General features: G+C 38.0%; 1 protein-coding gene across 1 annotated transcript; it reads right to left on the bottom strand.

The window, feature by feature from the left end:
* Positions 1 to 552: 552 nt before the first annotated feature.
* Positions 553 to 16394, bottom strand: LOC589531 (5-hydroxytryptamine receptor 4). The gene is made up of 2 exons (XM_003727648.3): positions 15842 to 16394; positions 553 to 3499 (listed from the first exon to the last, which is right to left on the bottom strand). Exon 2 carries the CDS (start codon positions 3479 to 3481, stop codon positions 2429 to 2431), a length of 1053 nt encoding a protein of 350 aa, XP_003727696.2. The 5' UTR covers positions 3482 to 3499; positions 15842 to 16394; the 3' UTR covers positions 553 to 2428.
* Between the last annotated feature and the right edge of the window lie 68 nt (positions 16395 to 16462).

Raw genomic sequence — 16462 nt, 5'->3', positions numbered from 1 at the left:
AGTTGCAGAATGAAAACATTACACAAACACCTCACTACTAATTTCAAAAGTACAAGAAACGACTACATTCATGACATTGCGACTAATAACCGATAGTTTGCTAGATGGATACACCCCTCCCAATCACTTCAGAATTTTTTTATCAGGTCGGACTTATTTTATAACTTTCAATCAAATAGCAACATTAATTGGTATTAATTAGGTAGTATTCGATGATCGATAGCAAATTTTCTAAGCTATGACATTTTAACAAATAGAAACAAACGTATTAATATAAAGAATACTCACTAAAAATGTTGAATTTCCAATTATCGTTAATTCTCGAAATGTGTTTATTTTCTGCATATCCCCGTTTAACGTTAAAATTACAATTAAAGATAATTATGATGGGCGTTATTAAAAAAGAAAAAAGATTATCTTGATCCTTTTCGAATTCATGAGCATTCTAAAGTTTTACAGATATGTTACTTAGTGCTATTGCTATTAGTGAAACTTAATTGAAATGAGAAAAAATACTAACCATACCCTAGTATAATTATCTTAATTGGTTTGTTTCGTTGTAAGGAACATTGGTTGTTTGAAAGAACTTAGTACATATCGTTATTTTTATAACGTCATTAAAACATGATCATCATTCCAACCCAGGTGTAGTATGAAGACAACTCAATCTCTGTCAATAATGGTCTTATAAAGTTTGAAACTTTGCTTGCAAAGATATAACTTGATTCCGAAATAGGAACGATTTTTGTGGACATAACCTTTTTCATATTTTGCTTGCAAGTCGAAATTTGATTTCGAATAATATAACAATGAAAAAGTGCTGCTTTCACAAAACATTCTTTCCACTAAGAATCTTATAAATAAAACATCTACTTTCATAAATAATTTGTCTTGCGTTTTAGAATAATCTAATGATTTTTTTTGTAATCACATAAATTAAGTCATCTATGATACAGAAAATTACACTGAAGAGCACACAAAATCATTTTTACACTGTACATGTTTCATCCAAGCGAAGAACAAAAAGAAACAATGAAATTAATGACTAAAAACATGACGCTGTCATATTCGTTCAGAATAGGCACATTTTCAAACATGAAGCATTTCAATTCCATTTATAATAAAGTAAAATAGCACCAAAGGATGTTCGGAGATTAATCATTTACAAATTACCGTCCTCTCGCTACCTTCTCTCTTTCTCTCTCTCTCTCTCTATCTCTCGTTCTATCTCTCTTTTTTCACCGACGAAAATCCATGTATAGATATAACTATTTTTTCTTAACATGACTTTGCTTTCAATGTTAAGTCTACATGTCTTCATAGACACAATACAACGGAAGATTTGCCATTGTTTTCGTTTAATTAACCTTAATATGGACTTTAAAAGTTCGATAAAAAAAAGTATAATTTAAAAAAAAATAACATGGCGTGACAAGTATGGTTACATGGGTTATCGCAATTCCAATTTATGATCTAAACGACCTAATTTTTAGAAAAGTTTACAAGTTTGATTTTATAAAAATTGTGATACGACAAATTACTTTTTCACCTCAAAATATTAAGCTGTCTGCTAATGATATAACAAAATATTACAAATTGCCAAATAAATATAAATGAGGTTTTTGTTCTCAATCAAAAGTTGTGTAGATATTCCTTTTTGATACAGCATTATTATGGTTATTGTGATTGCAATATAAAACTATTTACATTCACCACTTTACCATTATAATTCCCTTCAGTGAACCTTTAATATGACAGTATACAAACATGATAATCAATTAGTCCTTTGACATCATCAAAAGGACTGCCTTCACCATCGGAACTTTACTACTGCCACCGAAGATTTCACTTCGAAGCTCGGACATTTCAGAAACGGATTAATTTCTGTTAATCCGCAAAGAGTGACACACGGTTTGAGATTTCAATGCCCTTTCATCTTCCTATCTGACGAAAAGCAAACCTAATCTTCCCCTGGTATTTGGTCCGCTGTCATGTCGAGTTTGTTCACTTCTTACGCATTTTCCCATCTTTCTCTACAAGCTTCCGTGGTTTCACAACTACAAAGCTGTTGTGACATCGGTCGATGCACCTGTCCTTCTTATAAAAAGCGTGAACTTGTCAAGGCACCCAAACAAGTTTGTTGACGAATCAATTCTCTGGAGTTCAGTGACTCATGCCTCGTACAAGGCAGGAACTGTTTTTCGATACGTAACAACTTTCGTTCACCTTTGGCAGGCACGGAATGAAGTTAACCCATCCGATGCAACCATCTCCTTGTGCTGTTTGTTTGTTTGTGAAGCACGTTCAATTTCCACCTGTCCAGTGAGGATGGTTATTAATGGAGTCTTCTGCGACTTCGTGATGGGTTCAGGATCACAACCTGAGATGTGCAAGTAAGCTCAAGTGTTCAGCGTCGTTTTGTCGATGCTCATCTTGATGGTATTGGTTGGCCTTGCGCGCGTAAACAGTCTGAGCTTGGTTCGGGTATTGCAGAAAGCCTACATCGGATAATTGCAAACATCACCTTCTTGAAGTGCGGATGTTTTGTGGCATAGATGACAGGATTTATGCAAGCGTTCATAAGGATGATGGCCCCTGCCCATGGGATGAATGACTCAGAACCAGGAATCACCAAGCTAGCACAATATGGCGTGATGCAAAGAACAAACGCGCAGACGACATAAAAGAGGTTCTTAGTGATTTCGACCTGACGTTTGCTGATCGATCGTCGAGCCGTACTTTCACGCCTTTTGGGTTTGTGCGTTGATGACGAAGATTCTGAGGTGTCTTGAATCTCTGTGATGGTCTTCGTGTGAGCACGGACGTGCACATAGATGGCGACGTAAGACACCAGGATGACTGTCAGAGGAATCGGGTAGATGATGACGGCTTGGGTCAAGCTGTAGTAATCAGACAACGGATGTGAAGTCTTGTGAGTGCATGTACCGTACTTGGCGTCGTATCCGAGCTGTCCGAGACCGAAGATGAGCGGCAAGAGGGACAGGAACAGAGGAATGACCCATGTGAACATGACCATTATGCCCATTCTGACCTTGGAGTAGTAGTGGTGATACACGTGTATGGGTTGAGTGATCAAAACGAAGCGATTGAGACCTATCGCAGCCAGGCTGTAGACACTGGAACCAACGCACGTGTAGAGAATGATGGCGGCCATGACACAAAGTGATTCTTCCATCGGCCATTGCTCTCGGTCTTCATTCAACAAGGCAATCACGTTCCACGGGAGGAAAAGGTTGGTGAGGAGGTCAGCGATGGCCAGACTGACCACGAAGACGTTGGTGGCCGTCCGAAGTTTCCGAGACATGGCAACAGCAGCAATGACAATGCTGTTGCCGATCGAACCGACGACGGAGATGACGATGAAAGTGATGGCCAGGACCAGTCGCTGGTTGTAATCGGTGAACCGGAAGTCTTTACCACCACCACTTCCGGTTGTGTTGACCTCTTCTGACAAAGACATGGTGAATGTCGTCTCCGTCTGAAAGATATGAAAAAACAAGTCACAATGTCAATCCTGGGTAATGTAATATTTTGTTTGAGTTCATGCAAATAACGATTTATTTTTGTTTATATTATGGTCAATCTCGTAGAAATGGAAGAGGGTTCTGTTTGATGTTACCACAAGGCAACATAAGAAAAAAGCGTGAGAAATCTTGGAGTGTTCCTACGTATCATCGAATTATATGAGTTAGACTTTGTTTCCAAAGTGCGATCGCTTGTACTCATGCCTTCCTTTGGAGTTTTTGAGGGTCCAACAACATTGGATCAAAAGACAAATTTTGACTCACTTAAATGATCATTTTGAGACAGTGTAACCATGGACCTACTAAGATGGTGTAACAGAGTGGTAGTACTTTTCGAAATCTTACTACCTGCTAATATTATCATGGGCAGCGGCTAGACCATAAACATCAATTCACTTTATTGCGCGGGTCATGATAAGAATAAGTCGATAAAATTCCCAGACACACAGACAAAGCGTCCTGGTAGGTATACCTGGATGTCCTCGCTCGGAGTTCAAAATCTGACAATTCCCTTGAAAGGTCTCGAAACATGATTTACTATTTGTTATTCGATGTATTCAAATAACGGACCAGCATTAATCACGAATGAACTTGGATTCGCACTTAAAGGATATAAGTTATCAATCATTCGTTCACAAACGCTGGTCATGGAGTTGAGTATATATCACTACTGTGTTACCGGTATAAAACACTTTGAATGTCGTTGTTTTCGATGCCGTTATGCATGCCCCGGATTATGAATACAGCATGATTGATACGAGGAAGAACCGACGATATTGTATAACATCTGACCATCTGTTCATATTGTAAATATCTATGGACATTGAAGGGATAAGGCAACTGTATATTTCTGCTGAAATTAAAAGGCACACGTCTTGTGATATTAAAAACGCGTAATCTGCATTGTTCTCTACTGCCGCGAAACTTTGTTTATGTTTTCTTTATAATGTTGTGGGTAATAACACAAAGTGCTTGGAATATTTTGATCACGTGACCTTCGTGATCTCTTCCGCATTTTGTTTGAAACACCAACATTTTGCTTTAACTTTCCCATAGTTTGACTCAATTTTTCTCTCAAATCGCTTAGCCTTGATATTGTTAATCTAATTCATTAAACCTTCAAACAAGGTGATACCGTTACAAAAAAGTATGATAAAAGACCAGATGAATAATTACATTTTGGGATCAGGTGATTAGATGTAAGAGATACGATATAATTCAACATCTTAAATGTGCTCACGAATGACAACTACATTGTATCAGTCTATTCGTTTTGGGGCAAAGTTCTGGTTCACCATGGTTAAGATTCTTACAAGAAGCAAAATAAGTTACACTTTTAGACGTAACAATTTATAACCTCCACGCTGGTTTGATTTTACCAAGAATCAAGTTCATAGAGCAACGAGAAGAGATTATTACGCCACATGCCAATCTTTTTTTAAGAGAATGATCGCCTGGAGCTATTATCAGGGATTTGATCATTAGAGTGCAATGATGAGAAGGAGATGAAGGATTAGAACAATAATGAAGGCGACCTTATCCCTTCAAACCTTGACATCTGGTCTGGCCGTGATTCGCAATTTGGCGCCATTTTCTGGCTAAAGCCCGCGCGTTTATCGGAGAGCAGACGACAAATGCCGCTGGTGCGATGTATCTACAAACTACTATTCATAACGAGCTTTGTTCGCGATACAAAACGCTTCAAATTTACACCTCGGGTAGTTGCACCCTGCTGACAATACAAATGAGTAAAAACTGAAAATACATTTAATTGCGAAGAAATATGGAAAATTGGAGTAACACCTTCAAAAGCGACTATCAATTCACGGCGTTCGGGCGTATCGATTTGAGTGCGAATATTGTTGCGATGAGAAAGTGGTGATCAAAATGCTGATGGTGAGTCAGCGCCACAAAGAAGCGTCGATGTATCCTTTTATGTAAATTTTCGGCTCCGAAAAGCTTCATTACAGCACGAGTGATATTATTATTTTATTAGCACACTCACGAAAAAATATTTTGCCTGTAGCTTTGCCTTCGGGTTAGCACGCATCTACATCGAGGTATTGATTTTGTGCTTTGCATTCCCAAAATTATTAATCTCAGATATAAACGAATATAATTATATGGACTGTGAGAGAGGCGAAAAAAGGAAGAATGGGCTAACATTATAATTATCATAAGATGTTCCTACGAAAGGAAGTCACGTATCTCATAAATACAGAACGGCATATATGAAGAGAGAGAGAGAGAGAGAGAGAGGGGGGGGGGGAGGGTTGAGGAGGGGGATACAAGATGATGTCATTTCGTGATAAAATTATGGATAAACTGTTAATCATAATGGATTTTGGATCTTCTAAAAAAGGAGGTTCCTTCATCTCCAGATGTGTCACAATAGAAATTTAACTGAAATGTTTGAAGCACACGAGCAGCATTCATTTCTGCTTTATTTGCAATAAACGTTCTCATCATAGATTCACTCGAATAACCATCATTGCTCAGACCTTCATGAGTAATACACCAAAAATGAAACGGGTTTTCTCTCCCGTCCCTTATTTCTCAACCCTTCAACTTTTCATCTTCTCATTATATCCCCATCAGAGTCAGAGTTAGACGGCAATCTCATCCCACTTTCATCCTCGTCATCAATGATCTCACTTTCACGATCTCCCTACCTTTGATTCCTCTGTCTCTCATAACTGTTTTTCTCTCACTATTTTCCTCCAGTCATAACATGCCTCTATTTCGGGTTAGATACCGAGCGATGACTGGATGCCATTCATAACGAGTTTATGACATTGGATTTGGCATTTCAAGCCGTCCATCCATCAATAGACCGCTAGTCATCCCCACGCGATCGAGAGAGTCCGCTAATTATCTTAATTAGCGGCATACGCCGTTGATCCTCCGGACACGCGTCCCCGTGTCCACCAAGCCCGCCGGCCGAGCTTTAAGCCAAGACATACCCCAGACCCACTCAAAATCGGAGACCAATTAAATACCGTTGTTTGCTTGTTATATCCCTATCAACTCAATTAACTACAGCCTGGTTTCTGACTGACTGAGATGAGACAGGTATGGGGGTTTGTATCCTCACGTTCCTCAAGGTAATTAAATCTTGGACGGGGCGGTAACTTCGGTCGTTGTCACTTTTTGTCCGAGTTTGGTGATAAATATCTCCTAACTCAAAGAAAACAGTAATCCTGATGCTTTGAAAGAAGGTATCTTAATTGGCTAGTTTGTCGCTATTCTGATTAGTCAAACGACACTTGATAAAGACAAGGACCGAACCAGCACAAAGACCTGGAAGACCACACATCTTTTGTTTCAGGTCGACTTAAAAAAAAAAAAGTATTTTTCCTCTCATCCGATTGCTAAAACAACATTTCACATTTTCTAAAGTATTACAGTTAGTGATATTTTTATTGTATTTCCCCTCCGAAATGGCATAAGGTAGATATTTTGTTTTTAGATATATACTGTACATGTTTAAAGGTCAAAATTGTTTACCGATACAACTACAAAGAAGCCATATTATCAGCTCCCAGAAATACAGTGAAACCTGATTATAAAGACAGCTCAAGTTATTAATATTTCATTGTTTCATCCAGGTCAAGAAGTCATTTTAATGTTAATACTTCCATAAATAGATATTTAAGACAGTTTACCTCCCAACGCAACGGAGTCCAAATACCATAATCACATATTATGTTATCGAAAAATAGAAGCCTCGTGGGACATTTAAAGAGAAAAGGGGTATTGTATCCAAGCCCATTTCTACTTAATAATCGGTGACCATGAGCTAAATACATAACTGGTCTAGATAGCCCTTCGAGGGTAAAAAATATCATTGATCATGCAAGTCATATCATTTCGAAATCCTTGCGTTTATTATCAAAAGGTGTCAAGTATAAAGAGAATCATTGCAACAAGAGTGTAGACATGAACCATTCCAAATATAACGGCGTGCAGTTGCATCTTTAAATGTATACATGTACATTGGTCCTTACACTGTCTTTTAGATAAATAAAATGAATTGCATCGGAAATTGTTTCATATTAAACTCGATGGTATCCGAACATTGCATACAATCAATGATAATGCTTTTTGGGGGTGATGGTTTCAAATTCAACTATAGTACAAAATTCTGGTCGTACTTTTATTGCTTCGTATCAGGTTAAGATACAACATGAACTTCTGAACCTACTGAGGAAGCGTTCGATGTAGACAGGACTTCGGGATAAAATGAGAGAGGAGTAAATAGAAAGAGAGAGAGAGAGAGAGAGAGAGAATGGAATGAATGAAACAAAAATTGAAACATCTGGGGGAGATGTAACGCTTGACTAGCGGCCAACCATTAGTCCATACTTGCATTTCCTCCTTTCGATCTCCAGCTTGGTACATGGAAGGGACCTACTGTCATGGACCCTATTATCAAGCAATGCATGCATCCGAAGTAACGATAAGGAAGACAATTTCATCTCGCATGACCACCTCTATCTATCATGTTGTCTCCTTCCGGCGGGCCATTTGGTCATGTCAAGGTTAATATTGGACAGTATTTGGACCCACATGTACATTCCAGCATTTCCGCAATTATGGCTTTATATCTCCGTAACGCTCGTTAGATTGCAATATGGAGCACTAAGGGAAATTAAGATTTTTTTAAAAATCAATTTTGACTATTTTGTACAATTCGCAGCATAATGCTGCTCTCCTTTGTCAAAAACTCTATTAGGTAATCAATTATTCATGCACAGTGCGATTTTACTCCAGACTTCCCCGGAATGTAATATACACGAGCATCCCCCTTCCCCCAACGCTAATACCAAGTTCGAAGGGGATGATCGGTTGGATCCATAGCCACATTATATCCAGTGGCGGATAGTTAGGGGGGGGGGTACAGGGGGCACTTGCCCACCCAAATCATGAATCATGACTTTCATTACTTTAACCAGAAATAGAGGGTCTATGCTTTACTTTGTCGACCAATTTCGTCTGATTATTTGTTAACCGTTACTATTTGTAAAGGTGTGGGGGGGGGGGGGGTAGGGGGTATCAAAGATTATCACATAGTCAGTAATTGTACCCCTCCCCACTCCACCTCCCCGAGAAAATCAACCTGGCTGGATCCGCAAAAAAGTACACCAAGTTCATGCTCATGAGCTCGAATAATAACACATGTAAGGATTGCTCATTACGTCATCACTGATGATGATTCCCTGGACATTAGTGTCTTCCCCCTGTATACCCCCGTCGCGGTGCTTGTGTACCCCTCTAACCAAATGCTTCCTCTCTAAACGACAGAGGCGTACCGACTTGTTAGGGGTTCGGTGTTATTAAATCATCAAAAGGGGTTCGTAATAAGCGCTGTTCTACGTTAACTTATTCAAGAGATACAGAGTGTAACGTTATCATCTTTGAGTGGCAAGAAATTATGAGGCGAAGAAGGCCAAGTGGAGAATAAACAATAAATTGCAGATAAAAGATATTGGTCTCTCCATGAAACAGTTGTCTGCATAATTAAACATATTAAACATCAAGTTAATCCCCGTTATATCAGATAAGAGACTATTTAACAATAAACATGCCAGACAAATCGGCTGGAAGCGGCTAAGCACTATCTCATTAGCACAGCATTTCCGGACCTTAAAAACTCGACAAAGTACTTTCTTCCGTTGTTAGAAGTCAAGTCAAAGGAACTATTAACCAGTCTGCTAGCAAGAACGTGTCGTACTCTGCCCTTGTAAGTTGTTTTTGTCGGTCTAAACCTAAGAGTCAAAATATTGATGGGTTTATTACTTACTTGTTACTTTTAACGGTAGGAAAGATGAGTGAATACACTTTCGAATGTATGTATCATCTTCCATTGAACCCTTAGGATTGTCATGACAACTATTTGGTAATGTTTCAGGAAATCGAGTCCTGACTTCCAGATGTTTTCGAAAGTCACATGACTCTTTGTTGGAACGAACAAAGTGTACTGTACTTTTGACTATTAAAAGGATTTCCGTTCATAAAATAAATAAATGTCTTTGTATTTCAAATGGCAGTCAGTGTCTTTCAGATCAGTAAATATATGCACCTTATTGGTTAGCATACTATTATTACAACTGAGATGCATTTCGTATCACTGTAAATCAATCATGAAGACACAATTATGTTAGCAGATTGTACATTCCATGACAAAGTTAACTTAAATTTTGATGGCGAAACGTTAAAATTAATTCACAATAAGGTATACATTTTCTTGGATTCGATTCGTTACACAGAAATTAGATAGTGGGTCGAGTCTAAAATACACGTACGACATGATATAACAAAGGCTTCATGACTTCATGTAACTGTGTACCCAAAATTCGCTATGATGGAAAAACCCTGCTTACTCCCTGTACGATAGCACGAGTGGAGAATAAAAGGAATTTGTAAGCTACATTAAACGCTTTCATTCGAATAACTATCCTGTTAACCTTATCATTATACTCGTTAAACCTGCTGTTTACAGAGATATTTATAAACAATTATTAAGATTATGATATTCCTGAATACTGATGATAATCATTCATCCATTCAACAGCTGCAGCAGCATGACAATGTAATAATATAATAATATGGGGGCTACATGGGGGGGGGGGGGGCTGAAAAGGGCAGAAAAACAGGTTTGGTGTGTTGCAACGTTTTTGCCACAGACATCATGGAACTGTTGTAGTTTATCATGACTATGGTGATTGATAGACATCATTATAGTTGTCAGGTCTTTAGTCATGTAATGATTCATCTTATGAAAAATCATTTTAATAAACAAATTAAACATCACATGCAATCCTCGCGAGAGGTAGCCGGTACTTTCAGGTAAACCGATACCATGAATGAGTCATATTACGAGAGGCATCGTCAACTATTTTCTCTTGATGAAATTGATAAATTCATTGGAGACGGGATGAAATAAAACCCTGAACTTGATCTTCAGATGAAGGTGATAGCATTTCATGAATACTTGAATGCCAAGCCAGGTTTGGAGGTGACTAAACACAATCTAAGGTCACTAAGATACAGACAAAGATACAGACAATACTGCATAATCCTACGTTGTGTTACGCCTTTTGTCTGGTAGAATTATTCATTTCATGGTAAGTACGATCCCCGCCTTGTCACCAATTGTCAAAGAGCGATGTTAATACCAATTATCAGGACCCAATGGATGATGAATCGAGTTTGATTACTCCTAATCTCGTAATGCATTTGAGAACAAAACAAATTAAAATTTGCGGATGTGAATTCTTTTTGTTAAATGTTTTATTCATTTCCAGTGGTTGCGCGCATCGCTGAGGACGAGAAACCAATTAAATTCTCTCGACCACTTCGCACTTTTCAAGATTGAGTTCACCAAATTCGTATGTAAAATTACAGAATCACAAAGAAATATAAAATACAAGAAACGAACGGAGAACATTACAACAACAAAAGTGTCAGTATAGCAAACAAAATACTCTCTTTCACACACATTAATGATATGTGAATCAGACGAATGCTTCCGTTACACCATGCGTTACTGGGTTGAGGAATCGGTAAAATTCACTTATTATTCATGATCAGGTTTCATGATATTCATAACAACCTTCAAGACACACATTACAAGAGTAATCGTTTTGTTTAAGTCATATAGGCCTATAAAAATGGAAAAGCTCACACATTACATACAATCGATTTTCGAGCAATATGCATAACAACCTAATATAAATTAAAGAACATGTGTGTTGTTCAAGGGCAGCACGTGTTGTTACACTTATGACAACGGTTACTGCGAATGAGAGACAAAAGAGAGAGAGAGATAGAGAGAGAGAGATAGAGAGAGAGAGAGAGAGAGAGAGTGAGAGAGGGTGTTAGAGAGAGGGAGAGAGAGAGAGAGAGAGAGAGAGAGGGGGGTGGTGGAGGAAGAAACTGAATAGAGAGGAGAGTGGAGAGGGGAGGGAAGGAGAGAAAAGGGGATTATGGGGATACAGGAGGGAAAATGGGAGATGGAGGGGGGTGTCAAGCCCGGGCAATGGCAGGTATATCAAACAGATATACCTGATTTGTAGTTCTGTTCACATCCAGGAAAAACAAGGAGTCATAATAGCATTGACCTAGTACAATCATCAACAAAATAACAAGTTCAAGATCACAAACAGATATAAAAACAGAAACAAAACAAGTCAGCTACCACCTGGATGTTAAATCAATCACGTTTCAACAGGATAATCTAACCACGATTGGTTTACAGATGATCAGATATGGTGAGGTTTGTATAAATAATTTAATAGCAAATTGATTTTTGTCTTCTTCGAGGGTACATCACCAAAAAGGAAAAATTACATAAACTATAAACTAACAGGAGAATTGTATATTGCATGTACATATGAGTCGCAGAGAGAAACATACAAAGAGGGAGTTTGAGTGGTGATAGAAAAGGGAGGGAAAGAAGGAAAGAAAAGGTAGAGAGTTAGAAAAAAGAACCATAGAGGGAAAGAAAATGAGTGGGTAGAAATGTTCACATCGTTTCATAGTTAAAAATAGAGTTGAGTTTCAAAAGTCGTTTATGTAATGAACGAAGACAGTATGATCTCGCTTTTAACTTAGTTACGCCCAAATTGCAAATTGGTTTAACCGCTGTAATTAATTGTGATCTGATCTTAATCCTTTTTCCTGTTTCATACCTTAAGATTGAACCGATTAGTGACACGTGTCAGGTTATCACATGGACGGTATTACCATATTACGTGTTCACAAGAATAAGGGTTCATTCATATTTTATTAAGTGGTGAAGATTTTGAAGAGGTTTGACACTCTAGATTATACAGATTAGTTTATATTCATAGATTTTTTTAATGGCTTCTTCGTCCGTATAAATCACACCTATATAGGCAGTAATTTTAGCACGTGTTCTATCCTAGTCGACTCGTGCTTCTTACTTATGACAATTCTTGAAAAATACTAAGGTCTGTTTTCCAATTAATGATACAACATCGATTAGCATAATGTTGTGTTGTTTCCAATGACATTACGTGTACAAACCAATTATTATACAAATAGGACTTTACAAACGATAGTGGACAACTGATGAGATATTCCATTAAATGTGTGGTAATTAGTAATCAAAATTAATTACAGATTAAAGAAATAAATCAACAATAGACGCATTATGTAGAATGTGTAGATAATGGCCACTATTCGTCGTAAATTGTACAGATATAATTTTTTTCTTCTTCCAGTATTGAAATAAGCAGATCTGAAATATAACCTTCTAAGACAATCATAGGGCCTGCTAAAGAAAGGGGGAAAAATAAATTTGATGGAGTCTGCAACCCCCCCCCCCCCCCAGAATAGAAAATCTAGCATTTTCTTGGTTGTGACTTGTGAGTGCAGATTGCCGTTATGCAAATCTTGAGTCAACAGAAAATGAAGAGAGACAGGAGAAAGTTTTGAAGTTTTGAAGTTTTGAAGAGATTGAAATAACGATACGTCTTACGTCTTGACACATTTGTAACTTTCTTAAGATAATTATGGAGCCTGCAGAGTCAGGGATAGAAGATAGACTGTTGACAGAGAAAAGGAAAGAAGGGGATGGAGCATGGAGAAAATATTTTAGACTCATCCATCGCAGCCCTATCAAGAAAGAGTGAAACAGAAATCGGGTTTCCATCAAATCTGAAGATTGAATCAATCTATCCCTCATCGTCTAAAGTACAACGCGTTCTACAGTTTCGAGTGAATCATAGCAGGGAGGGAGACGAGGGGATGGAAAGAGAGAGATTGGATGAGTGAGAAACAAGATGAAGGCAAGAAATAGAATTTGGAAGTCATCACCGAGATGTTTCTTCTTCTACGAGTGTGGCTTCATGGAGTGGTGAAAGGTTCGAAACTGAGATTGGCGCTGGGTACACCCAGGGGGCTTCATACCATGGGGTTTTATACCAGAGGGGGCGACCCAGCCGACAAAATTCACACGTTGACTAGTCTGGATGACGTAGGCAGTTGTATGGGTTTCTACTAAAAACTTGAGATTCTATTTCAACTTTTAAATGAAGACTGAGAAAACTTTCGACATAAAATATGCATGACTGTCAGAAGGTTGTATGATTACTGTGATCATGCCAAATCATGCGATGTTTTGCCTTTCATTATTTACTTTTCTATTGCTATATTATTTTGTCCCCTCATACTATTTCATTTTGTCATCACAAAATGACATTCGAATTATGAAACATTTTTCAAATAATAAAGACCTCCCAGCAACCTTTTTACTTTCTACAGCCGAATCATTCATCGATTTCATCTCATGCTAATTGGTGAATGAATGCATGTTCTGCGGTATGTTACAAGAACTCGGTCTTGGTATGTGGCGAAGGTGATGACGAATTCGTGATCTTTCTACACCCCTCATGCCATGCCCTCATGCCATGGGTGCCATATCATATACCAGGCTACCACGCCCACACAAATCATCTAAATGTATAAATATAATGTGCAGGTATGTTCATGCAGCCCCGAATTTGCGATTGATTTGAAACGCCATCGGCAGTCACGGTAACACATACTGCAGACTATGCAGTCATATTTCAACCAAGGTATGGAAATGACTTGGAGAGGTAACTTAATATCGGACATCTTAGTGGCAACATGCAAGGAATGGTAATACTACACCTTTATGCCCGTCAATTCTAATTAAGGAGAAATTCGACAGATGAAAGATTTCTGCTCCACATCTCGATCGATAAAAGTTTAAGTTACAATTATTACTTTCTTTCCAGTGAAATATAAATCTGAAGTTTATTACGATATTCAACCAAATAAATTAACAAATTGCTAATACTTAGCAGAAAACAAAAGTTACGAACATCATTTATCTTTAAAGGGGACAAAATTGATTACAATATTCATCACTAAAAAAATAAATGCATTTCTATTCTTGACCTCGAAATTAAAATGATTAAAGTCATTTTAATTTCAAGTTTAAGGATATAAATGCGTATGTTTGAAATCCTGGTTGAAAGTGATGTCTTCCGGAGAATGCAAAACAATAAGGAAAGAAACATGAAGAAAAGCACTCAAAGAATCTCTAGAAACTAATCGAAAGAACTGAAGATTTACTTTTCAGGTTTTTATTTTTAGTATGATATTGCAGGTTTTGATTAATCCATTCTAACTCCATTCAGAGACAATGTTGCTCCGTTCATGAATGTAGCTATTTCGAACAAACCATTGTAAATCTTGAGAAAGAACAGGAAGTAATAACCAAAGAACAGATGTTTGTATATATATCAGTCCTTCGAAATAACACAGTCATCTTGTTATTACTAATAGTAGGGAAGTGGCAATGGTAAAAAGTTGAAAAGGAAACGCTTGATAATTTGACAGTATAAACATAATCTAAGTGAGAGTGATTGTCTTATAGAGCAAGATAAACAAAAGGAGATGTCAATCATTCGTGACAGACTTCTTTGTAAGATCTTCGGATCATGTACGACTTCTTGGATATGATTGGGAAGGATTTGGGAAAAGTGCTGTTTATTTTATTAGACTTTGCAGCGGGTGGCTATAAACTAGCTTGATTTCTGCTGACTAGTTATGACTTCAACCATGGCTAAATACAATTTGCAAGCAGCCACATCTTGTGCTGGCTGTCTCGAATCCACTGATCCCAATAGCTCTCGCAGCGAATCATCCAAATATTGTTTTCCTGTCATTTTCCCCCTCTATTTGAGAGTAAAAACATTGCACAAGAACAACGAAATCAGATTCGTGACACAATCAATGCGTGCGGGCAAATCCTGCAAGGGATGGAAGAATCCCCTTCCCTCCTTATGAAAAAAAAAACCAGTTACTGTTGTAACGTTTCCCAGGATAGAGGACTTTCGCTGTTTTTAAAAACATCCCCCCTATGATCACGGGTCTGCCGTTGAGATGTGTACGCTACTGAACATTCTTTTTAAATTGGTTTCCTTATAATTTAATATTATTACGTGTTGAGCTGAACTTGAAACAACCGCGAGAAGAAGTACAATGCACACCCCCAGGCCTCAGGCTCAGGAGCTTCAAAAACTTTGCTGCAACCAACATCACACATGATCAATGATTCAATACACATGGTTATTCGTAGACAAACATGACAAATATATTTAAGGAAATAATGCTGAGATGCATGGTTCGATTAACAAATTTGAGGAATGATTGTATTATATACAGGCTATCCATATCAATTTTACAATTAACATGAATTGAATGAGCTCAATTAAGATGGAAGATTGAATTATACTAACCAAGTAGATGGGATAAAAGGTGCTTTCTGCTTCCAGTGGTGAGTGGGTATTCCAATTTCTGGCAAGATCCTGCAATTTGTGCAAAATAATTATGTTTCACTAAAATCCACGTTCAAGTATGTGGAGTCGAGCTCAAGACGTCCCACCAAAAATGTATTTACTGGTTCATCTCAGAAAAATGTTATTGGTCCTCAAATCTCTTTCTCTGATTATATCTTGACAATTCAAATCCTCGAGCTCTTGCTTTGGCTTGGATGAAGCAAATATTTCTAGGACAGTAAACTGCAGGAAAAGTACTATCCTTGGTTTGGTTGTCAAAACACGAAAACAGTGTTTCTGTCGAGGGCATGTAGAGTCAGCAGCAGCCTGTCCGAGAAATGGAATAAACAGCTAGTTTCAGACGAGTAATGAAATTGTAACTGAATTACTGTCAAGCGAGGCACAAGTGCAAAGCGAATGGATTTATGACCTGACGGCACACCGCTGATATGATTTATATCACCAGAGGAGAACTTTCTCTGCTGATGCCTGCGGTATAGTTATCACCGTGAGCGGTCTGCTCGCACGCTGTCTCGTGGTTTTTCTTTGGCACCGCGCGTGTGCGTCCGTCCGCTCGTCGCT

The sequence above is a fragment of the Strongylocentrotus purpuratus genome, unplaced genomic scaffold, assembly GCF_000002235.5.
Source record: "Strongylocentrotus purpuratus isolate Spur 01 unplaced genomic scaffold, Spur_5.0 spur5_scaffold_11, whole genome shotgun sequence".
In the NCBI taxonomy this organism is placed as follows: domain Eukaryota; kingdom Metazoa; phylum Echinodermata; class Echinoidea; order Camarodonta; family Strongylocentrotidae; genus Strongylocentrotus; species Strongylocentrotus purpuratus.
The sequence above is the reverse complement of the archived record's forward strand: the minus strand, read 5'-3'. Positions and strand labels throughout refer to the sequence as shown.